The 21,350-nt window shown below is 41.6% G+C and overlaps 1 protein-coding gene across 2 annotated transcripts in view; it reads right to left on the minus strand.

The window, feature by feature from the left end:
- Window positions 1-1,684: 1,684 nt before the first annotated feature.
- Window positions 1,685-21,350, minus strand: part of LOC140741356 (inactive phospholipase C-like protein 2) — a 270,205-nt gene continuing 250,539 nt past the window's right edge. Inside the window, exon 6 of one of the 2 annotated variants that reach the window (XM_073071490.1) lies at window positions 1,685-2,403. In XM_073071490.1, the coding sequence (XP_072927591.1) occupies window positions 1,942-2,403 (462 nt within the window). In that variant the 3' untranslated portion in view covers window positions 1,685-1,941. Of the gene's footprint in view, window positions 2,404-9,939; window positions 10,079-21,350 lie in introns of those variants that run through there. The other variant, XM_073071492.1, reaches the window with a different exon arrangement.

Raw genomic sequence — 21,350 nt, forward strand, 5'->3', positions numbered from 1 at the left:
ACTCTCCCTCTACTGGACACATCCTTTCTACGTCCATTCTATCTAGGTTTTTCAATATTCGATAGGTTTCTATGAGATTCCCCTTCATTCCTCTAAACTCCAGCAGGTACAGGCTTACAGCCCCTTATATGTTAACCCCTTCATTCCCGGGACCACTCACGTGAACCTCCTCTGGACCTTCTCCAATGTCAGCATATCCTTTCTCAGATAAGGAACGCAAAACTGTGTATATCATAATTAACTTCAAATTTAACATGCTGGGCTTAGAAAAAAGAATGCTCATTTGAAGTGCAGTGCATAGGGGTTTTTTAAATCTGTGTACAACCCATGAGAAATATTGGTTTGAATTTTCCTGTGGAATGTATACAGCTGTCATAGAGTTTGGGACTCTTAAGTTAATGTGCACTAATTCAGAAATGTTGTATTTCCTGGGAGGTCCCTGTTGTTCTTGAAATCCAGCACTGGAGCATCAATTTCCCATCAAATCCCAGCAGCTGCATTGGGAGACTGCCCATTGATCCCATGCTGTTAAACCTGCCATAGTTTCAGTGACTCCATTCATTTCAATGGAGAGGAAATGGTCATTGTGCAGAAAGGTTTGTTTCAGATAATTTCCATTAAAAACATATAAATCCATTAAAATCATTAACTTTAGGCATTTCTAATATTTTAAATATTTTCTTAAGTTTTTAAAACATTTTTGTAGCCTGATTAATTTTTAACAGGTTTTGAATGTGGTCGTCAGAGGTATACACACAGGGGCCACTTTATTAGGTACACCTGCTCGTTAATGCAACTATCTAATTAGCCAGTTATATGGCAGCAACTCAATGCATAAAAGCATGCAGATACTGTCAAGAGCTTCAGTTGTCTAGACCAAACACCAGAATAGGGAAGAACTGTAACCTTAGTGACTTTGACTGTGGAATGATTCTTGGTGCCAGATGGGGTGGTTTGAGTATCTCAGAACTGCTGATCCCCTGGGGTTTTCACCCACAACAGTCTCTAGAACTTACAGAGAATGGTGTGAAACACAAAAAGATATCCAGTGGGTGGCAGTTCTGTGGGCGAAAATGCCTTGTTAATGAGAGAGGTCAGAGGACAATGGCCAGAATGGTTCAAGCTGACAGGAAGGCAACAGTAACTGAAGTAACCTCACATTGTGACAGTGGCATGTGGAACAGCATCTCTGAATTTACAACTTGTTGAAACTTGTAGTGGATGGGCTACAGCAGCAGAGCAGACAAAAATAATGGAGGTACCTAATAAATTGTATTCACCTTTGTTGTATCTCTGTTGAGTCAAATGGCACATTGTCACTTTGACAGCTAGTTCAGTTTGATGATGTTGCTCAGCTGACAATCAAAGCAATTCTGTGGGAGAGGCTTATAATTTACAGAGCTTCAATAGGTCAGTTCAGAGCCTGCTCTGTGGAGTATTTTGGCCTGGGCAGATCTTCTCCAGGCAAGTCTGGACAGAGTGCTAGGGATCTGCCAAGCACAATCAGTCCCAGGGGTTTCTGGATCAATGCAAACATATCTGGACTGCAGTCTGAACATCCAGCTGCAATACTGAAGGGAGGCAGCTTGCAGATGACTGATTGAAACTGTCTGGATCCATTTCCCTCAAGTGTTCTAAATATAATACTAGGATGAAGCATACAGATAACAGCTCATTCATTGCAGTAAATCAAAAAATGTGATTTTATTTGTTGTATGCTCAGATTAATATTAAGGAATAAACTTACTTTTTTCAATCAATTTTCAACATTTACAACGGTTCGCAAACTCAGCAAGGATTTAATTGTTTCCCACGATTCTCTTGTTAAAAATAAGTTTCATTGCAACATCCATCAGAAGCTTAAAACTATCTACAAGCTAACTGATAAAGAGAACATAGCACTTAGCATGAATAATGAAGTCATTAGGCATGTTTTTGCTGCTAAAACTGTTTCCAAAGTTGTGCTAGACATTCCCTTGGCTCCAGGCCTTTGTTGGCCAATTTGATCTCTGTAAATCTATCTTGTCGCTCCTTAGATCCCAGCTGAAGGTCCCAACTGAAATATTTTTCCAGCAGGGAAGTAATGTCCTCACATACCCTGGCTGCTCCTGGGATGTCTTCTGCCAACGAGACCTGCTGCGGCTCTTGCCTTTTGCCCATAGTGAGGATACCAGTGGCTTGGTTCTCTAGACCATGAAGAAGATGGTAGAGGCGCCTCTGGAAGGGCTGGACATTTGCTTTCCTCTTGCCCACGGTGAGGATGCCAGCTGCATGGTCTCCGGTTCCATGAAGGAGATGAATAAGTTCACAGGAGCAGGTTTGCTGACGGCAGCACTTGGGGACACTGGGGGAAGCTTCGAGCGGAGAGCAGAGCAGTGCCAGAGTCAGAATAACACACAGTTTCTGCAACAGCAAAGAAATACAGGAACACTTTAGCTGAAATAAGCCATTTTAAGATGGATCTGTGATGTTCAACACGTTGCTTTGGATAATTGGAAATCAAGATTTTGTGAATTGTAATTGATACATTATTTTCATTGTCACATGAACTAAAAAATCTAATTAAGGAGAACTGTTTTGTTGGAGATGCTCTTGTTCAGATGTGACATTACATTGCTTCAGATCAATGTAAAAGGGCAAAAGAGCTTTCCCCAGTATTCTGGACAGTATTCATCTAACAATCATAAAAAGCACGTTATGTGATGATTATGACAATGCATTTTATGGGAACTTGCTAAGTGTCAAGTGGCTGCCCAATTTCATATAACACTGATTATATTTTAAAAGAATTCCATTGACTCATGTGATGCCCTGCAAAGGACCTAGAAGCCTCTATTTAAATGTAAATCGTTCTTTCTCTTATATTCCTCCACACATTTACTGTTTGGTGCTTTCAGTGTTTGATGCTTTTATTGAAGATGTCGGCATCTGCAGTATTTTGCTATTTTTGCTTAACTCATTCCACATTGGACTAGAAAACAAAAATGAATAATGGGCACCATCATCTGCCGTGTAATCGCTAGCTTTGTTCTCGTGATTTCATGGACGCATTAAGCTTTTTGTGTAAGCTTTGGCAAATGCAAAGTGTTGGAGTGATTTTTGATTGTTCTGAGTGTTTTACTTCCCTGATTACTGAGTGGCACTAGACAAGCAAATATATGCATGAGGTACTTCATCTCAATTAAATGGAAGATGAGTTCTACTGAAATTAAAGCAAGTGACTAATATAGTTCAGCTATATCCACACCTGTGGGTATGCAGTAATGGAAAGCATTGCTCTAAGCATATATTTTGTGCCCATATATTTAAGACTACAATTGCATCCAGATTTTTTTGTGCAAAATTTAAATTATTCTTTTTAGAAGGTTCAAGTTTCAAATTAGTCTCTAAGCCTATTATTAAAAGCATCACAGCCAAAACCACACCTCCATAATAATGGAATCAGTCCTGGTTGCCATTTGATAAGTTTGTTCAAGTTGAGCACACCTAATAATAATGTGAACATCCTTGACTCACTGCAAGTGTTATTAATGATAATAGAAATTAAGCCAAAGCAGTAGATCACAGCAGGGATGTGACACCAATGTACATCTCCGGAACTCAGGGTGGAGTAGAGGGAGGGAGAGAGGGAGAACGATGAACAAAAATAAGCAAAATGGAATGCAGCCAAGGGGTGGAATGTAAAGAATGGCTGTAAGAAGATATAATAATTTCTAAACAAGGAAAACAATTGAAACAAAAATATAATTCGTCAGTAAAGACATACAGGAAAATGGGAATTGGACAAATGGTTCACCATAGATGAAGTAAAAAAAGTCTACAATCATTGCTCAGAAAAAGTCGATAAATACATGAAACAAAAGAAAAGAAGTCACAGTAAAGTAAAGAGAGCAGATAGTTCTCATGGGGTAAATATTATATTTCTTTGCATTTTCATTCATTTGGAACGGAATTATTCAAATAGCTTAGTTTCAATCTTTTTGGTCAAAATTACAATAGTTAGTCAACAAATTACGTAAGTTGTAAGATGCTGAGTTACACCAAATCTGCTGTGGTTCTTTCATATAATGGAATGTGTCAGCAGGCTTCGGTGAGAGCAGGTGGAGGCTCGAAGTGAATTATATTTTTCGCTTTCTTTGTCTATTAGTACATAGCTAGTGCATTCAGACTGGATCCAGGGTTAGTGATTGTGGTGAACTACATACACCTGTCTGGACACGCCCCTCTGCTGACTGCTCCTGTGGCTCCTCCCACAGACCCCTGTATAAAGGCGGTTGGAGGCACTGCTCCTCCCTCAGTCTCCAGGATGCTGTGTGGTGGTCTCTTGCTGCTGACACTGCTTTCTTCCAGCGAATAAAAGCCTATCTCGACTCACGTCTCCAAGAGTTATCGATGGTGCATCAGTGATATATTCTTTGTGTGAGTTATCAGACCTCACAGGGAGTTATCCAGTCTCCCTGATAGCTACATCTGCACAAAGTGCACTGAGCAGCAGCTCCTCATAGATGGTGTTAAGGAACTGGAGCTGCAGCTGGATGGCCATCGGCTCATAGGGGAAACTGAGGAGGTGACAGACAGGAGCTACAGGGAGGTAGTCACCCCAAGATTGCAGGAGACAGGGCGACTGCCAGAAGAGGGAAAGGGAATAGGCAGCCAGTGCAGAGTATCCTCTGTGGCTGTACCCCTCAGTAATAAATATAATACTTTGGATACAGATGGGGGGAACAACCTACAGGGTGTGTCTCTGTGGCTCAGAAGGGGAAGGGGGCAGTAGTGACAGGGGATTCCATGGTTTGAGGAGTAGACAGGAGATACTTTGGACATTAAAGAGATACACTGATTGTATGTTGCCTCCCAGGTGCCAGGGTCAGGAATGTCCTGGACTGGGTCCACAACTTTCTAAAGGGGGAAGGTGAACAGCTGGAAGTTGTAGTGCATATTGGTATGAACAACATAGGTAGGAAATGGGTTGAGGTCCTGAAGAGAGAATATAGGGAAACACTGAAAAGCAGGACCTCAAGGGTAGTATTCTCTGGATTGCTGCCTGCGCCACTTGCCAGTGAGGGTAAGAATAGGATGTTTTGCCAGGTGAATGTGTGGTTAAGGAATTGGTGCAGTGGGCAGGGTTTCAGATTTCTGGATCATCGGGATCTCTTCTAGGAAAGGTACGACCTGTACAAAAAGGACAAGTTACACCTGAACTCAAGACGAGCTGATATCCTTGTGGGCAGGTTTGCTAGAGCTGTTGGAGAGGGTTTAAACTAATTTGACAGGGGGATGGGAACCGGAGTAATAGGGCTGAGGATGGGGTAGTTGGTGTACAACTAGATGCAGTATGCAATGAGACTGTGAGGAAGGACAGGCAGATGGTAAGGCAAAATTGCAGTCAGTGGGATGAGGTGAAGTGTAAATGGAGGCAAAATCAAAAAGGGTGATGAATAGAGGACTGGAGGTGTCATATTTGAATGCACGCAGTATACAGAATAAGCTAAATGATCTTGTAGCACAGAGATTGGCAAGTATGATGTTGTAGGCATTGCTGAGTCGTGGCTGAAAGAAGGTCGTAGTTGGAAGACTAACATCCAATGATATACATTGTATTGAAAGGTCAGGAAAGTAGGGCAGAGGCAGTGGTTGGTTCTGCTGAGAAAAAATGAAAATAGAGAAAGAGGTGACATAAGATCGGAAGATGTGGAACACTTGTGGCTAGAGTTAAGGAACAGCAAGGTAAAAAGACCATGACAGGAGTTATATACAGGCCTCGGAACATCAGCTAGGATGTGGAGTACAAATTACAACGGAAGATAGAAAAGGCATATGAAAAGGACAATGTTACCATGGTCATAGTGGATTTTAATATGCAGGTAGATTGAGGAAATCAGGTTGGTGCTGGGTCCTAAGAGAGAATTTGTAGAATGCATATGAAATGGGTTTTTAGAGCAGCTTGTGACTGAGCCCACTAGGGGAAAAGCTATTGTGGATTGGGTGTTGTGTCGTTAAACATATTTGATTAGGGAGCTTAAGCTAAAGGAATCCTTGGAAGGCAGTGATCATAATATGATAGAATTCATCTTGCAACTTGAGAGAGAAAAGTAAAAGTCAGATGTATCAGGATTATAGTGGAGTAAAGGGAACTCCAGAGGCATCAGAGAGGAGCTGACCAGAGTTGATAGGAAGGGAACACTAGCAGGGATGGCGGCAGAACAACAAAGGATAGAGTTTTCGGGAGCAATTTGGAAGGTGCAAGATAGATACACCCTATAAAAGAAGAAATATTCTAAAGGGAGGATGAGGCCAGTATGGCTGACAAGGAAAGTCAAAGACAACATAAAAGCAAAAGAGATAGCAATATAATATAGCAAAAGTTAGTGAGAAGTCAGAGGATTGGGAAACTTTTAAAAATTAACAGAAGACAACTAAAAAAGCCATAAGGAGACAAAAGATGAAATATAAATGCAAGTTAGCCAATATTATAAAAGATGATAACAAGTTTTTTTTCAGATATATAAATAGAGTAAAAGAGAGGCAAGAGTGGATATTGGACTGCTGGAAAATGGCACTGGAGACCTAATAATAGGGGAACAAAGAAATGGATGAACTCAATAAGTATTTTGTCTCAATATTCACTGTGGAAGACACTAGCAGTAGGTCAGAAATTCGAGCGTGAAGTAAGAAGTAAGCAGAAGTAAGTTTCTAAGGAGAAGGTGCATGGGAAACTGAAAGGTCTGAAGGTAAATAAATCAACATGACCAGATGGACTACACCACAAGGTTCTGGAGGCATTAGTAATGGTCTTTCAAGAAATTTTAGATTTTGGAATTGTTTTGGAGGGCTGGAAATTGCAAATGTCACTCCACTCTTTAAGAAGGGAGGGAGGCAGAACAAAGGAAATTATTGGCTAGTTAGTCTCTCTCAGTAGTTGTGAAGATGTTAGAGTCGATTATTAAGGATGGGATTTCGGGGTACTTGGAGGCATTTGAAATAGGCCAAAGTCAGCATGGTTTCCTTAAGGGGAACTCTTGCCTGAAAAATCTGTTGGAATTCTTTGAGGAAATAATTAGAAGGGTAGACAAAAGTCTGTGGATGTTGTTTACTTGGATTTTCAGAAAGCATTTGTCAAGGTGACGCACATGAGGCTGCTTAACACAATAAGAGCCCATGGTATTATAGGAAAGTTATTCGCATCTATACAAGATTGGCTGACTTACAGGATGCAAAGAGTGGGAATAAAGGGAGCCTTTACTGGTTGATTGCTGGTGACCAATGATGTTCTGTAGGTGTCAGTGTTGGGACCATTTCTTTTTACATTATATGTTAATGATTTGGATGACAGAATTGATGGCTTTGTGGCAAAGTTTTCAGATGATATGAAGATAGGTGGAGGGGCAGGTAGTGTTGAGGAAGCAGGGAGTCTGCAGAAGGACTTAAACAGATTAGGAGAATGGGCAAAGAAGTGGTAGTTGGAATGTAGTGTAGGGAAGTGTATTGTCATGCACTTTGGTAGAAGGAATAAAGACATAGACTATTTTCTAACCAGGCTGAAAATTCAAAAATCCATGGTGCAAAGGGACTTAGAAGTCCTTCTGCAGGATTCCTTAGAAGTTAAATTGAAGGTTGAATCAGTGGTAAGGAAAGCAAATAGAATGTTAGTATTCATTTTGAGAGGACTAGAGTATCATGAGGATGTAATGCTAAGGCTTTATAAGGAATTGGCTTGTCGCCACTTGGAATTTTGGGCCCCCTATCTAAAAACAGATGTGCTGGTATTGGAGAGGCTCCAGCGGAGATTCACGAGAATGATTTCAAGAATGACAGGTTATGGTATGAGGAACGTTTGATTGCTCTGGGTCAGTATTCCCTGAAATCTAGAAGAATGAGGGGCAATCTCATTGAAACCTATCAAATATTGAAAGGCCAAGACAGAGGATGTTTCCTTTAGTGGGGGAGTCTAGGACCAAAGGACACAGTCTTAGAATACAGGGACATCCATTTTGAACAGAGATGGGGAGGAATTTCTTTAGCCAGAGGGTGGTGTACCTGTGGAATTCATTGCCACGGACAGCAGTGGAGGCCAAGTCTTTGGGTATATTTAAAAGGAGATTGATAGGTTCTTGCAAACACAAGGAAATCTGCAGATGCTGGAAATTCAAGATACACACACAAAATGCTGGTAGAACACAGCAGGCCAGGCAGCAGGACTGTCTGGGGCCCTGAATGGTGGTGAGGGAGGAAGTATAAGGGCAGGTGTAGCACTTGTTACAGTCCTTCCAGGTGAGGCGACACTTCACCTGTGAGTCGGCTGGTGTGGTATACTGCGTCCGGTGCTCCCGGTGTGGCCTTTTATATATTGGTGAGACCCGACGCAGACTGGGAGACCATTTCGCTGAACACCTACGCTCGGTCCGCCAGAGAAAGCAGGATCTCCCAATGGCCACACATTTTAATTCCACGTCCCATTCCCATTCTGATATGTCTATCCATGGCCTCCTCTACTGTCAAGATAAAGCCACACTCAGGTTGGAGGAACAACACCTTATATACCGGCTGGGTAACCTCCAACCTGATGGCATGAACATTGACTTCTCTAACTTCCGTTAATGCCCCCCTCCCCTTCTTACCCCATCCCTGATATATTTAGTTTTTTTCCCCCCTCCTTTTTTTCCTCTCTTTCTGCCCATCACTCTGCCTCTTCTCCATCTCCCTCTGGTGCTCCCCTCCCTCTTTCTTTCGCCCTAGGCCTCCCATCCCATGATCCTTTCCCTTCTCCAGCTCTGTATCCCTTTTGCCAATCACCTTTCCAGCTCTTAGCTTCATCCCACCCCTTCCGGTCTTCTCCTATCATTTCGCATTTTCCCCTCCCCCTCCTAATTTCAAATCTCTTACTATCTTTCCTTTCAGTTAGTCCTGACGAAGGGTCTCGGCCCGAAACATCGACAGTGCTTCTCCCTATAGATGCTGCCTGGTCTGCTGCATTCCACCAGCATTTTGTGTGTGTTGCTTAATAGGTTCTTGATTAGTCAGGGCATCAAAGGTTATGGAGAATGGGGTTGAGAGGGATAATAAATCAGCCATGACAGAATGGCAGAGCACACTTGATGGGCTGAATGGCCTAATTCTGCTCTTATGTCTTATGATCTTTTGATCATATAAATTGTGCCCAGACACCAAGTTACTGATCGCGATGCATTCTCAATATATCAACAATTTTTGTAAGGTCAACCATTTAATGGTTTAAAATAGTTTAATTGGGTACAAAGAAGTGCATGCTTAAAGATGATTCTGACACCCAAGTAAACCACAAGACCATAAGACATAGGAGCAGAATTAGGTTATTCAGCCCATCGAATCTGCTCCACCAGATTTATTGTCCCTCTCAACCCCATTCTCCTGCCTTCTCCCAAAAGCTAATTTAGTTAAAATACAAGAATCAATTATCTGACAAATTAATTATTTGAATAATAAATTAAACTTAAAATATTTTTGGCATAATAGACTGCAGGTACTGGATATGGAGCAAGAATTAAAGAGCTGGAGGAACTCAGCAGGTCTGGCAACATCTGTGGAGGGAAAGGAGTTGACAATGTTTCAGGTCAAGACTCTACAGCAGCCCCCTGTAGTTTGATTTTGGTTTGGAATCTTTGTGATGTTGTAATCTCGACAGCTAGCTGATAGGTAAAACAACAAATAAACAATAATTCATCTATTTTAGCACATGTTCATTGAAGGATAAATATTAGCCAGGTTTTCCCAAAGTTACAACAGGATTAGATTCCTGAGAACAGCTCGTAACTTGAACAGTTTACAAGTTGGAAATGCAGCCATTATTGATACATATTAATATATGTACATATATTGGCAATATACATCAATAAAAACATGACCCAAACATGGACAACATATATTTAAATCAAGGTGTTTAACTCACCCACTCAGGTTTATTTGCAAAATGCAATGATATTGCTGCAGACAGAGTTCCCACACTGCAGAAGGTACCCACAGCTACCTGTGAATTCATCCCACTGGTCTCCAAAATGCGTGGTGATATTTATGGACTGTACATAAATCAGGCATTCTTAACCTGGAGAGAACCGGTACAAAGGTTATATTCTTGGATTCAGGTCTCAGGAGTGGAACTTGAATCCACAATCTTCCTCCTTGGAGGTATTAGTGCTAGCTCCCTACAAAGCACAGAAACAAATGAGTCACGTTGGAAAAAAAGTTCAATGAACCATGTGTAAGATAGGAGTATCGATGGAAAGGAATAAACAAGTGATGTTTCGTACCTAGACCCTTCATTTGGCCTGATGAAGGGTCTCGATCCAAAATGTCAGCTGTTTATTCCTTTCCATATTCCTTTCTCAGCCTGACCAGTTGAATTCCTCTACCAATTTGTGTGTGTTACTCTGGATTTCCAGCATCTGCAGAATCTGTTGTGTGTAAGATGGGAGTAGTTTAGTTAACAGTTCAATCAACACTTTTGTCAAGAGTGACTAGAGTTCAGACATTGTCAATCCCCTCAGGCTGAACTGCAACATCAAAAGATATATAAATAAATGCAACCTTTCCTTTAAAATTCAAATAAAGCATGTTTGTAACTAAGAAGGGAGACAATAAAATCAAAAGCTATCATAAGCTGATTACAATTTTCTCCAGCACACATTCAACCCTTCACAATTTCTACATTTCTTCCACTCACCTTTCTTCTCTCCGATAGCTCTGCTTACATCCTGTTCCCCTACACTCCCAACTCACCTTCTTTCTCCCTTCTCAAGTCAAGTCAAATGAAGTTCATTGTCATATGCACAAGTTGGATGGGGTATAGGTGCATCGAAAAAATTGTTTGCAACAGCACGCAGACTCAGACAACACAGAAAACAAAAACTATACGAGACGGTGAAGAGAAATACCATGCGAAACAAGACACAAACACTCATGAACATTACTTTCATTGCAGTTGTTTCCATCTCCACGAGTCCTTCGCAGAAATGAGATATCATGCAGAATATTCTTGCCACAGATGTTTCGGTCCTTCTCATGAGCTGAAGAGGAGCAACTCTCTAATCCCATATTTATCGTGTTCTCATCTCTTATGCTGTATCTATCAGCATTCTTTCCTCCGAGACAATAGTGTCATTGAAACCTACCATCGTAACAGTAATTCATATAATTTTTCTTCAGTGGAAGTATCTCATTAGCTGTTATGCCATTCAGATTAGAAAAAATGGAAACTAGGAAACCTGTATGCACTGATATTATCTGGAATAACAATGTCACTGTTGGATTTGTTCAGTTAGTAGACCTCTGAGCCTTTTAGAGGAAGAGGTTTTTTTTTTAGCTTATCTATTCTTCTTTTCAAATTAGTTTCATTCAGCTTCACCTGAATAAATCATAAATCTGTAACCTAGCACTAATTAGCTTCTGATCACCAAAGGAATGTGCCATTCCTTCCTGGAGATGAGGCTCATTCAATCTTTATGCATATTGCTTACTGGCGTTCTTTGTTAGTCAGGGCTTTCAGTCTTACAAGTACTTTCAATGTGGTTTTATTATTACATATTTTTGCTGCAGTCCATAAAAATACACCGTAGTTTAAGCTTTGTTTTGTGTTCTCAGATTTCAGTACTATTTTGTTTAGTTTTTGTGGAAAAATAAAGTGTTCAAAGACAACATTGAAGCATACTCTTTGATGGTATTTTGTAAGGGTCAAAAAAAAGTTTACTGAAGTTTTTCTATGTTAATTTTTTCCTATTCATTATGAATTCTTACTGTTTTCATTGATAATTGTACGTCAGAATATCTATGAAGCACAAATATTAGCAAACTGGGTAACCAGCTTCATCAGTTTCCAATAAGCCACTGTATTAATATATCTGCAGCAACTAAGTATTTGTTCTGAGCTTTTGAGCATTCTCCCATGCATGCTTGCAAAAATTTTTGTCTTGTTCCCAGATCAATTCTAATTCTAAGTGGTTTTATCATAAAACAACCTTGGAAATAAGTTCTGCAGAAGTTTTGATATTTAAATTTCTATATTCAGATTTAATCTCTTTGGTGTTCCCACATCCCCACAAAGCAGCCCTTTATTTTCTCACTTGGTTTAAAAGGAGTGAAGAAGTGCCAAAAAGTGAGAAATTGACATTGATCCAGTAGCTGAGACCTGAAAACTGATTGATACATCCATAACTCCAGAGTTACGAGGAGTTGAATATTTGTATTGGCTTATTATTGCCATGTATGCTAAGATACCTTGGAAAAACTTCTGTTTGTGAGCCATCCATGCAGATCATTCCATATACACATAAATTGAGGTATTAGCAAGAAAACGGAATCACAGGCACAACTGCGCCCATCGGTGAGGACATCTTCAAGAGGCATTGCCTCAAAAAGGTAGAGTTCTAACGACTCTTACTACCATTAAGAAGGAAGTACAGGAGCCTGAAGACCCACACTTATTGATTCAGGAACAGCTTCATCCCATCCAAATTTCAGAATGCCCCCCGAAGTCCATGAACACAAATTTGTTATTTCTTTTCTTTGCACTTTTTTTTCCTGAAGTCTATAGTAATTGTATACCTTTGCTGAGGAAGAAACAACAAATTTCATGACATAGAAGTACGTGATAATAAACCTGACTCGGATGTTGATTGCAGAATAGTCCAGCAGCTACAGAGAGCGTATGGTGTGGATAAACGAATATGGTGCAAGGGCTATGGCAAGGAAGATTGGGAGATCAAGAATTCATAGTTAGTGTTTGAGAGATCTGATAACAGCAGGATATAAGCTGTCCTTGAGCCTGGTGGTACATGTTTTCAACTTTTGTACCTTCTGCCCAAGGGAAGAGTGGAGAAGAGAGAATGTCTGGGATCTAAGGGACTTCGAATTATGTCGTCTGCTTTCCCAAGGTGATGTTAGAAGAAAATCAACATTTATTGTATATAATAGAGTCATAGAACACCACAGCACAGAAAGAGGCCCTTTAGCCCATCTAATTTGTCAAACTATTAATCTGCCTAGCCCCTTCAACCTGCACCCACACCATATCCATCCAAACCTCTCCCATGCAGATACCCATCCAAATTTCTCTTAAAAGTTGAAATCAAACCCGAATCCACCACTTGTGCTGGCAGCTCACTCCACACTCTCACCACCCTCTGAGTGAAGATCCCTCTCACGTTCCCCTCAAACAGTTTACTTTTCACCCTTAACCCATAACCTTTAGTTCCAATCTCACCCAACCCCAGTGGAAAAAGCCTCCTTTATATTAGTGTACACACAACACACACAAAATGCTGGTGGAACACAGCAGGCCAGGCAGCATCTATAAGGAGAAGCACTGTCGACGTTTCGGGCCGAGACCATTCGTCAGGACTAACTGAAAGGAAAGATAGTAAGAGATTAGAAAGTAGGAGGGGGAGGGGGAAATGCGAAATGATAGGAGAAGACCGGAGGGGGTGGGATGAAGCTAAGAGCTGGAAAGGTGATTGACAAAAGTGATACAGAGCTGGAGAAGGGAAAGGATCATGGGACGGGAGGCCTCGAGAGAAAGAAAGGGGAGATGGGAAGCACCAGAGGGAGATGGAGAACAGGCAAACAACTAAATATGTCAGGGATGGGGTAAGAAGGGGAAGAGGGGCATTAACAGAAGTTAGAGAAGTCAATGTTCATGCCATCAGGTTGGAGGCTACCCAGCCAGTATATAAGGTGTTGTTCCTCCAACCTGAGTTTGGATTCATTTTGACAATAGAGGAGGCCATGGATAGACATATCAGAATGGGAATGGGACGTGGAATTAAAATGTGTGGCCACTGGGAGATCCTGCTTTCTCTGGCGGACAGAGCGTAGGTGTTCAGTGAAACGGTCTCCCAGTCTGCGTCAGGTCTCACCAATATATAAAAGGCCACACCAGGAGCACCGGACGCAGTATACCACACCAGCCAACTCACAGGTGAAGTGTCACCTCACCTGGAAGGACTGTCTGGGGCCCTGAATGGTGGTGAGGGAGGAAGTGTGAGGGCAGGTGTAGCACTTGTTCCATTTACAAGGATAAGTGCCAGGAGGGAGATCGGTGGGAAGGGATGGGGCGGACGAGTGGACAAGGGAGTCGCGTAGGGAGATATCCCTATGGAAAGCAGAAAGAGGGGGGGAGGGAAAGATGTGCTTGGTAGTGGGATCCCATTGGAGGTGGCGGAAGTTACGGAGAATTATACGTTGGACCCGGAGGCTGGTGGGGTGGTAGGTGAGGACAAGGGGAACCCTATCCCAAGTGGGGTGGCGGGCGGATGGGGTGAGGGCAGATGTTATATTAGTGTGTTTCTTTTTGCCAATGGCGCAGTAGTTGAGTATTGCCAATTATAAACTAAAGGTTTTAGTTTAATATTTATGTTGTGGGGTATGCCCTGAAGCATAAATACACAGAGCTCTCTCCTGCTGCTGGAACATGATCCACAGCCAGATGCCTGGGCATTGACTCTGTTGACTGGGAACCAAACACTGCATCTACCAGACTCAGTAAAATATAAATGAGAACACATCACAGGTACAGAATGCAGGAAAAAGAGAGATGAACGTTACAATTATGAATTTTATCCATCGTACTTGTGATTGGAAGAGAATCTGACCTCGGTAAATTTCTTATCATCAACCAGCAGAGAGTTAAAGATCAAGTTCAAGTTTAATTGTCATTCAACCATATATTGAAAACAGCCCAACGAAAGGGCGTTCCTCTGGGGCCAAGGTGCAAAACACAGTACCTACAGTCACACACAGCACACAGCACATAAAGTTACAATAACAGAAAAGCATACAGTGACAAAAAACAATATATACACACACAAATGCACGTGTGTGTGTGTATTTTTTTGTGTCTATATGTTTTTCTCATATAACTGTGTGTTATATGTGTATGTATTTTTATCATTATTAGGATTTTTAACTGTTCAGTTCATTTTTATGAACTAATTTCATTTTTATCAACAGTTCTGACAGAGTGGATGCAGAGAGGATGTTTCCTGTAGTGGGCGAGTTGAGGACCGAAGGGCAGAGCCTCGTCCATTTAGAACAGGGATGAGAAGGAATTTCTTTAGTCAGAGGGCGGTGAATTTGTGGAATTTATTGCCACAGACGGATGTCGAGGACAAGACATTGAATACATTTACAGCAGAAGTTGATAGGTTCTTTGTTAATCAGGGTGTAAAGATCACGGGGAGAAGGCAGGAGAAATGAGTTAAGAAGTATAATAAATCATCCATGATGGAATGACAGAGCAGACTAGATGGGCTGAATGGCCTAATTCTGCTCCTGTGTCTTATAGTCTTAATATGCAACAGTCACAAAATGCAATAAACTTTAGCTTGCACAAGTCTACTCCACAACATCAATAGAGTCATACATCATAGAAACAAGCCATCCTTGAGAACACACTGACCATCAAGCGCCCATTTACAGTAGGCCGTCACTAATCCCATTTTGCTGTCTCCACATCTGCAACAATTTCCCCCAGATTCTTGGAAGTATTTTTATTGCTAGGTTGGGCTCTCAGTGTATGTCAGGGACCCTGGGCTCAGTAGCAAGAACAGCCTTCTTCCTGAGAATCGGCAGAGGTATCATATTCCAACCAGAGCTCTGTGTTGACCAAGCTATTCAAAGGCTCTGCTTTTCCAAGGCTGTCAACACTGTGAAATACATGTAAAGAGATATTGGGAAAACCCTTCAGTCACACTCTTGTACCCGGAATGTTCTATCTGTCGACGTAAAGCTTACATTGAGTCTGCACTATAGACGCACCATAGGGTTGGAATTGGTTTATCGTTGTCACACGTACTGAGGTACAGTGACAAGTTTGTCTTACATACTGTTCCTAAAGATCAAATCATTACATAGTGTTAGCACAAGGTAAAGCAATAACAGAATATAAAATATAAAACAGCTACAGAGAAAGTGCAGAACAGGCATGCATCATGGCTTGGTAAGGCATCTGCTTTGCCTGAGACCATGGGAAACTTCAGAGAGCCATGGACATCTTGAAAATCTGCCCTCCCTCCATGGACTCTGTCTACAGCTCACTTCCTTGGTAAAGCTGCCAACGTAATCAAAGACTGCTCCCACTCTGGACATTCTGCCTTCTTTCCCCTCCCATCAAGCAGAAGACACAAAAGCCTGAAAGCACCAGGCCCAAGGACAGCTTCTATTCTGCTGATTTTAGACTATTAAACAGATGTCTTGTGTGATCACACCATCTACCTTTTCATGGCCTTGCACCTAGTTGTCTGTGTGCACTGCACTTTCTCTGTAATTGTATCGAATTGAATTGACTTTAGTTCATACATCCTTCACATACATGAGGAGTAAAAATCTTTACATAACATCTCCATCTAAATGTGCAATGTGCAATTTATAGTCATTTGTAGTAAATGGTATGTACAACAGGACAGTCCATATAACACAGAAATATAATTGTGTCAGCGTGAATTAAGCAGTCTAATGGCCTGGTGGAAGAAGCTGTCACAGAACCTGTTTGTCCTGGCTTTTATGCTGCGGTACCATTTCCCAGATGGGAGCAGCTGGAACAGTTTGTGGTTGGGGTGACTTGGGTCCCCAATGATTCTTCGGGCTCTTTTTACACACCTGTCTCTGTAAATGTCCTGAATAGTGGGAAGTTCACAACTACAGATGCGCTGGGCTGTCCACACCACTCTCTGCAGAGTCCTGAGATTGAGGGAGGTACAGTTCTCATACCAGGCAGTGATGTAGCCAGTCAGGATGATCTCAATTGTCCCCCTGTAGAAAGTTCTTAGGATTTGGGGGCTCATACCAAACTTCTTCAAGCATCTGAGGTGAAAGAGGCGCTGTTGTGCTTTTTTCACCACACAGCTGGTGTGTACAGACCACGTGAGATCCTGTAACACCCCATATCTGCAGTACAGATATGAGAAAGTGATCTGTATGCATGATATGCAAAACAGAGGTTTACAATGTACTCAGTACACATGATAATAATAAACCAATTTGTCAATTTACCAGTTCTGAAACATTTTTTTTCCAAGTAGGTCAGTAAGTTTCTTCCATGTCTCCCAATGTGCTGCTCTGTCCGTAACAGAACAGTCCCTCATGTTCTGCATTCAGTAAGGGCTGAGTTCTTGCATCTTCACGTACGGGAGGAGAAAGTGGCATCTCAAGTTCTAGGTTTTGCCAGTACTCCTGGCAGCCCTGAGTGCTGGCATTTACTGATAACTGGCCATTGGTTTACTATTGACACATGTACCAAGAAAGTGTGGAAGAGTTTCCTCTGCATGCCAACTGTACAGATCATTCCAACATAATAGGTTTCAAAGGTACATTTAATGTCAGAGGAATGTATACAATATACATCCTGAAATTCATTTTCTTTGCAAAACATCCACAAAAACAGAGGAGTGCCCCAAAGAATGAATGACAGTTAGAACCCCAAAGCCCCCCCAGCTCCCCCCTCCCACACGTAAGCAGCAGCAAGGCAATAACCCCCCCCCCCACCACCCCCACCAGCAAAAAAGCATCGGCACCCTCCACTGAGCACTCAAGCGTGCAGCAAAGCATCAATAAAGACACAGACTTGCAGTACTCCAAGGACTACTCGTTCACCTGGTATTCGACATACCACAGGCTCTCTCTCTCTCCCTAATAAGGGAGAAAGAGGTGTCTCCGTTTTACAAGAATAACAGGATGCAGAATATAGTGTTACACGTAGATAGAAATTGCCGTGAAGATAGATAAATTAAGTATAAGGGCCATGATGACCTAGATTGAGAGATTAAACACTACTCATTATCATTTTAGAGGTCTGAACAAGAATCTCGTAACAGCAGATTAGAAGTGGTCCTTCAGCCTGGTGGTATGTGTTCTCACAATTTTCTATCTTCCGCACGATGGGGGGGTTGGGGAGAAGGGAAAATGAATAGATTGACAAGGGTCTTTGATTATGTTGGTTGCTTTCCTGAGGTAGTGGGAATATGTAGACAAAGCCAATGGAGGGGAAACTGCTTTTGTGATAAACTGGGCTATGTTCACAATTCTCTGCAATTTCTTGTAATCTTCAGCAGACTGCACTCATGTGAGATAAAAAGGCTTCTGTTAATAACCTGGGCCTTTTTGTAGACAGAAAAGCTTTCCACTTGCTTAACATGTTGGTTGCTGTGAATATCCCAAGGGTGAATGCAATGTTTCCAGGAAGCACAGATGATTTCTTCATCCTGAGGGAGGGATCCACCTCCTCACAACACCTGTGACGTGGTATCACCCTGACCTAACAAGAGGCTGGGCTGATGCTGCACAGGAACAACTCCAAATTCTTCATCAGTTTGAAGTCAATCATATCGAAGAGTATTCCTATGGGCTGTTTACTGTAGTTCAAACTATATTAAAATATGGTTATATGACGCCCTCTGCTGGATGTGACCAGAATCACAGACAACTGAGACACATGCACATAATCATGCACCCACCCATACACACACACATATACACACCACACAGAAATATAGAAATAGACACACAGACTACCACACAAAGAGTATACACTCATACACAGGCACAAACGTATATACTGTATATCATAAATACACTTAAAGACTTACATATATCATCATATACTGTATATACACATTGCAGACAGACAAGATATGACAAGACTCACACACACACACACACACACACACACACACACACACACACACACACACACACAGAGTCAACAGTAAAACGCTTCAAATACATCTGTTAAAAATCTTGATATCATGAACAGATTATGAACAGAATTTACAAGAAACTTTCAACAAGGAGGGATGAATATTTTTTATGCCTAAAGTTGATTGGAAGAATCTGCAACAACTTTATTTTTTTATAGAGCTATTAACAGCGTCATTAGAGTGTATTATTTGTCAATATGATGGTGGCAACAGGCTGCCATGATCCCAAGCCTGAAGTGCAGCCGAGCATTATGTGGCACAGCAAAGCTTCCAGTGATAGTTAACCTTGAAGAAGTACCATGCCTTCTAATATGGGAGGAGAGCTCTGCCAAAGCCAAGGGAATGCAAGGGCCAAGCAGTCTTTCTCCCCTGGGAACTGGTCTAAGAAAAAAATCATGTCAACTTTCTACTGACAATAGTTTAGAATGGGGGTGGTGTGGCTCTGTTGGTAAAAAATGAAATTAAATATTTAGAAAGAGGTGACATAGGACTGGAAGATGTAGAAATGTTCTGGAAATACAAGGGTAAAAAGACCCTAGTAGGAGTTACATACAGGCCTCGGAATAGTAACCAGAATGTGGGTTACAAATTACAAAGGGAGTTAGAAAATGAATGTCAAAAGGGCAACGTTAAGATAGTCATGGGGATTTCAATATGCAGGTAGATTGGGAAAATCAGTTGGGGCCTGACTTTGGATCGCAAAGGAGAGAATTTGTAGAATGCCTATGAGATGGCACTTTAGCTTGCAGTTAAGCCCACTAGGAGATCAGCTATTCTGGATTGGGTGTTGTGTAATAAACTGGATTTGGTTAGGGAGCTTAAAGTAAAGGAACCTTTAGGAAGCAATGATCATAATATGATAGAATTCACCCTGCCATTTGAGAGGGGGAAGATAAAGTCAAATGTATCAGTATTATAGTGGAGTAAAGGGAATTGTAGAAGTATGAGATAGGAGATGGCCAAGGTTGATTGGAAGGGAACACTAGCAGGGATGGTGACAGAGCAGCAATGGCTGGAGCTTCTGGGAGCAACTTGGAAGGCACAAGATAGATACATCCCAAAGAAGATGAATTCTTAAGGCAGAAAGAATCAACTGTGGCTGACAAGAGAAGTCAAAGCCAACATAAAAGCCAAAGAGAGAGCATATAATAGAGCAAAAATTAGAGGGAAGTTAGAGGATTGGGAAGCTTTTAAAAACCAACAGAAGGCAACTAAAAAGCCATAAGGAGCAAAAACATGAAATGTGAAGGCGAGCTCGCCAATAAAATTAAAGAGGATACTAAAAGGTTTTTCAGGTACATAAAGATTAAAAGAGGGGCAAGAATAGATTTCAGACCACTGGCAAATGATGCTAGAGAGATAGAAATGGGGGACAAGGAAATGGCGACCAAACTGAAGAAGTATTTTGCATCAGTCTTCATTGTGAAAGACACTAGCACTATCCTGGATATTCAAGAGTGTCAGGAGGCTGAGGTGAGTGCAATTGCTATTACTATGCAGAATGTGTTTGGGAAGCTGGAAATACTTAAGGTAGATAAGTCACCTGAACCAGATGGACTTCACCCAAGGGTTCTGAAAGAGGTAGACAAAGATATTGTGGAGACATTAGTAATAATCTTTCAAGAATCACTAGATTCTGGCATGGTCCTGGAGGACTAAAAAATTGCAAATGTCACTTCACTCTTCAAGAAAGGAGATTATTGGCCAGTTAGCTTGCCCTCAGTAGTTGGGAAGATGTTGGAGTTGATTGTTAAGGATGAGGTTCAGGGAACTTGCAGGCACTTGATAAAATGGGCTAAAGTCAGCATGGTTTCTTTAATGGAAAATCTTGCCTGACAAATCGGTCGGAATTCTTTGAGGAAACAACAAGCAGGTTAGTCAAAGGAGAATCAGTGGATGTTGTGTACTTGGATTTTCAAAAGGCCTTTGACAAGGAGCCACACATGAGGCTTCTTAGCAAGATAAGAGGCCATGGTTTACAGGAAAGCACAGATAGAGGATTGGCTGATTGGTAGGAAGTAAAGAGTGGGAATAAAGTGAGCCTTTTCTGATTGGCTGCTGGTGACTAGCAGTGTTCTGCAGGGGTTGGTATTAGGACCATTTCCTTTTATGCTGTATGTCAATGATTTGGATAATGGAGTTGATGGCTTTGTGACCAAGTTTACAGAGGACATGGTGAGGCAGGAAGTATTGAGGAAGCAGGGAGTCTGCAGAAGGACTTAGACAGATGAGGAGAATGGGCAAAGAAGTGGCAGATGGAATACAGTGTCAGGAAGTGCACTTTGGTAGAAGGAATAAAAGTGTAGACTATTTTCTAAACGGAGAGAACATTCAAAAATCTGAGGTGCAAAAGATATGGGAGTCCTCATGCAGGATTCCCGAACAGTTATCTTGCGGGTTGAGTCGATGCTGCGGAAGACAAATGCAACGTTAACATTCATTTCAAGAGAACGAGAAGATAAAAACAAGGATGTAATGCTGAGGCCTCACTTGGAGTATTGTGAACAATTTTGGGCCCCTTCTCTCAGAAAGGATGTGCTGACACTGGAGAGGGTTCAGAGGAGGTTCACAAGAATTATTCCAGGATTGAACGGCTTGTCATATAAGGAGCGTTTGTTGGCTCTGGCCCTG

This window comes from Hemitrygon akajei, chromosome 18, assembly GCF_048418815.1.
Source record: "Hemitrygon akajei chromosome 18, sHemAka1.3, whole genome shotgun sequence".
Taxonomy (NCBI): Eukaryota; Metazoa; Chordata; class Chondrichthyes; order Myliobatiformes; family Dasyatidae; genus Hemitrygon; species Hemitrygon akajei.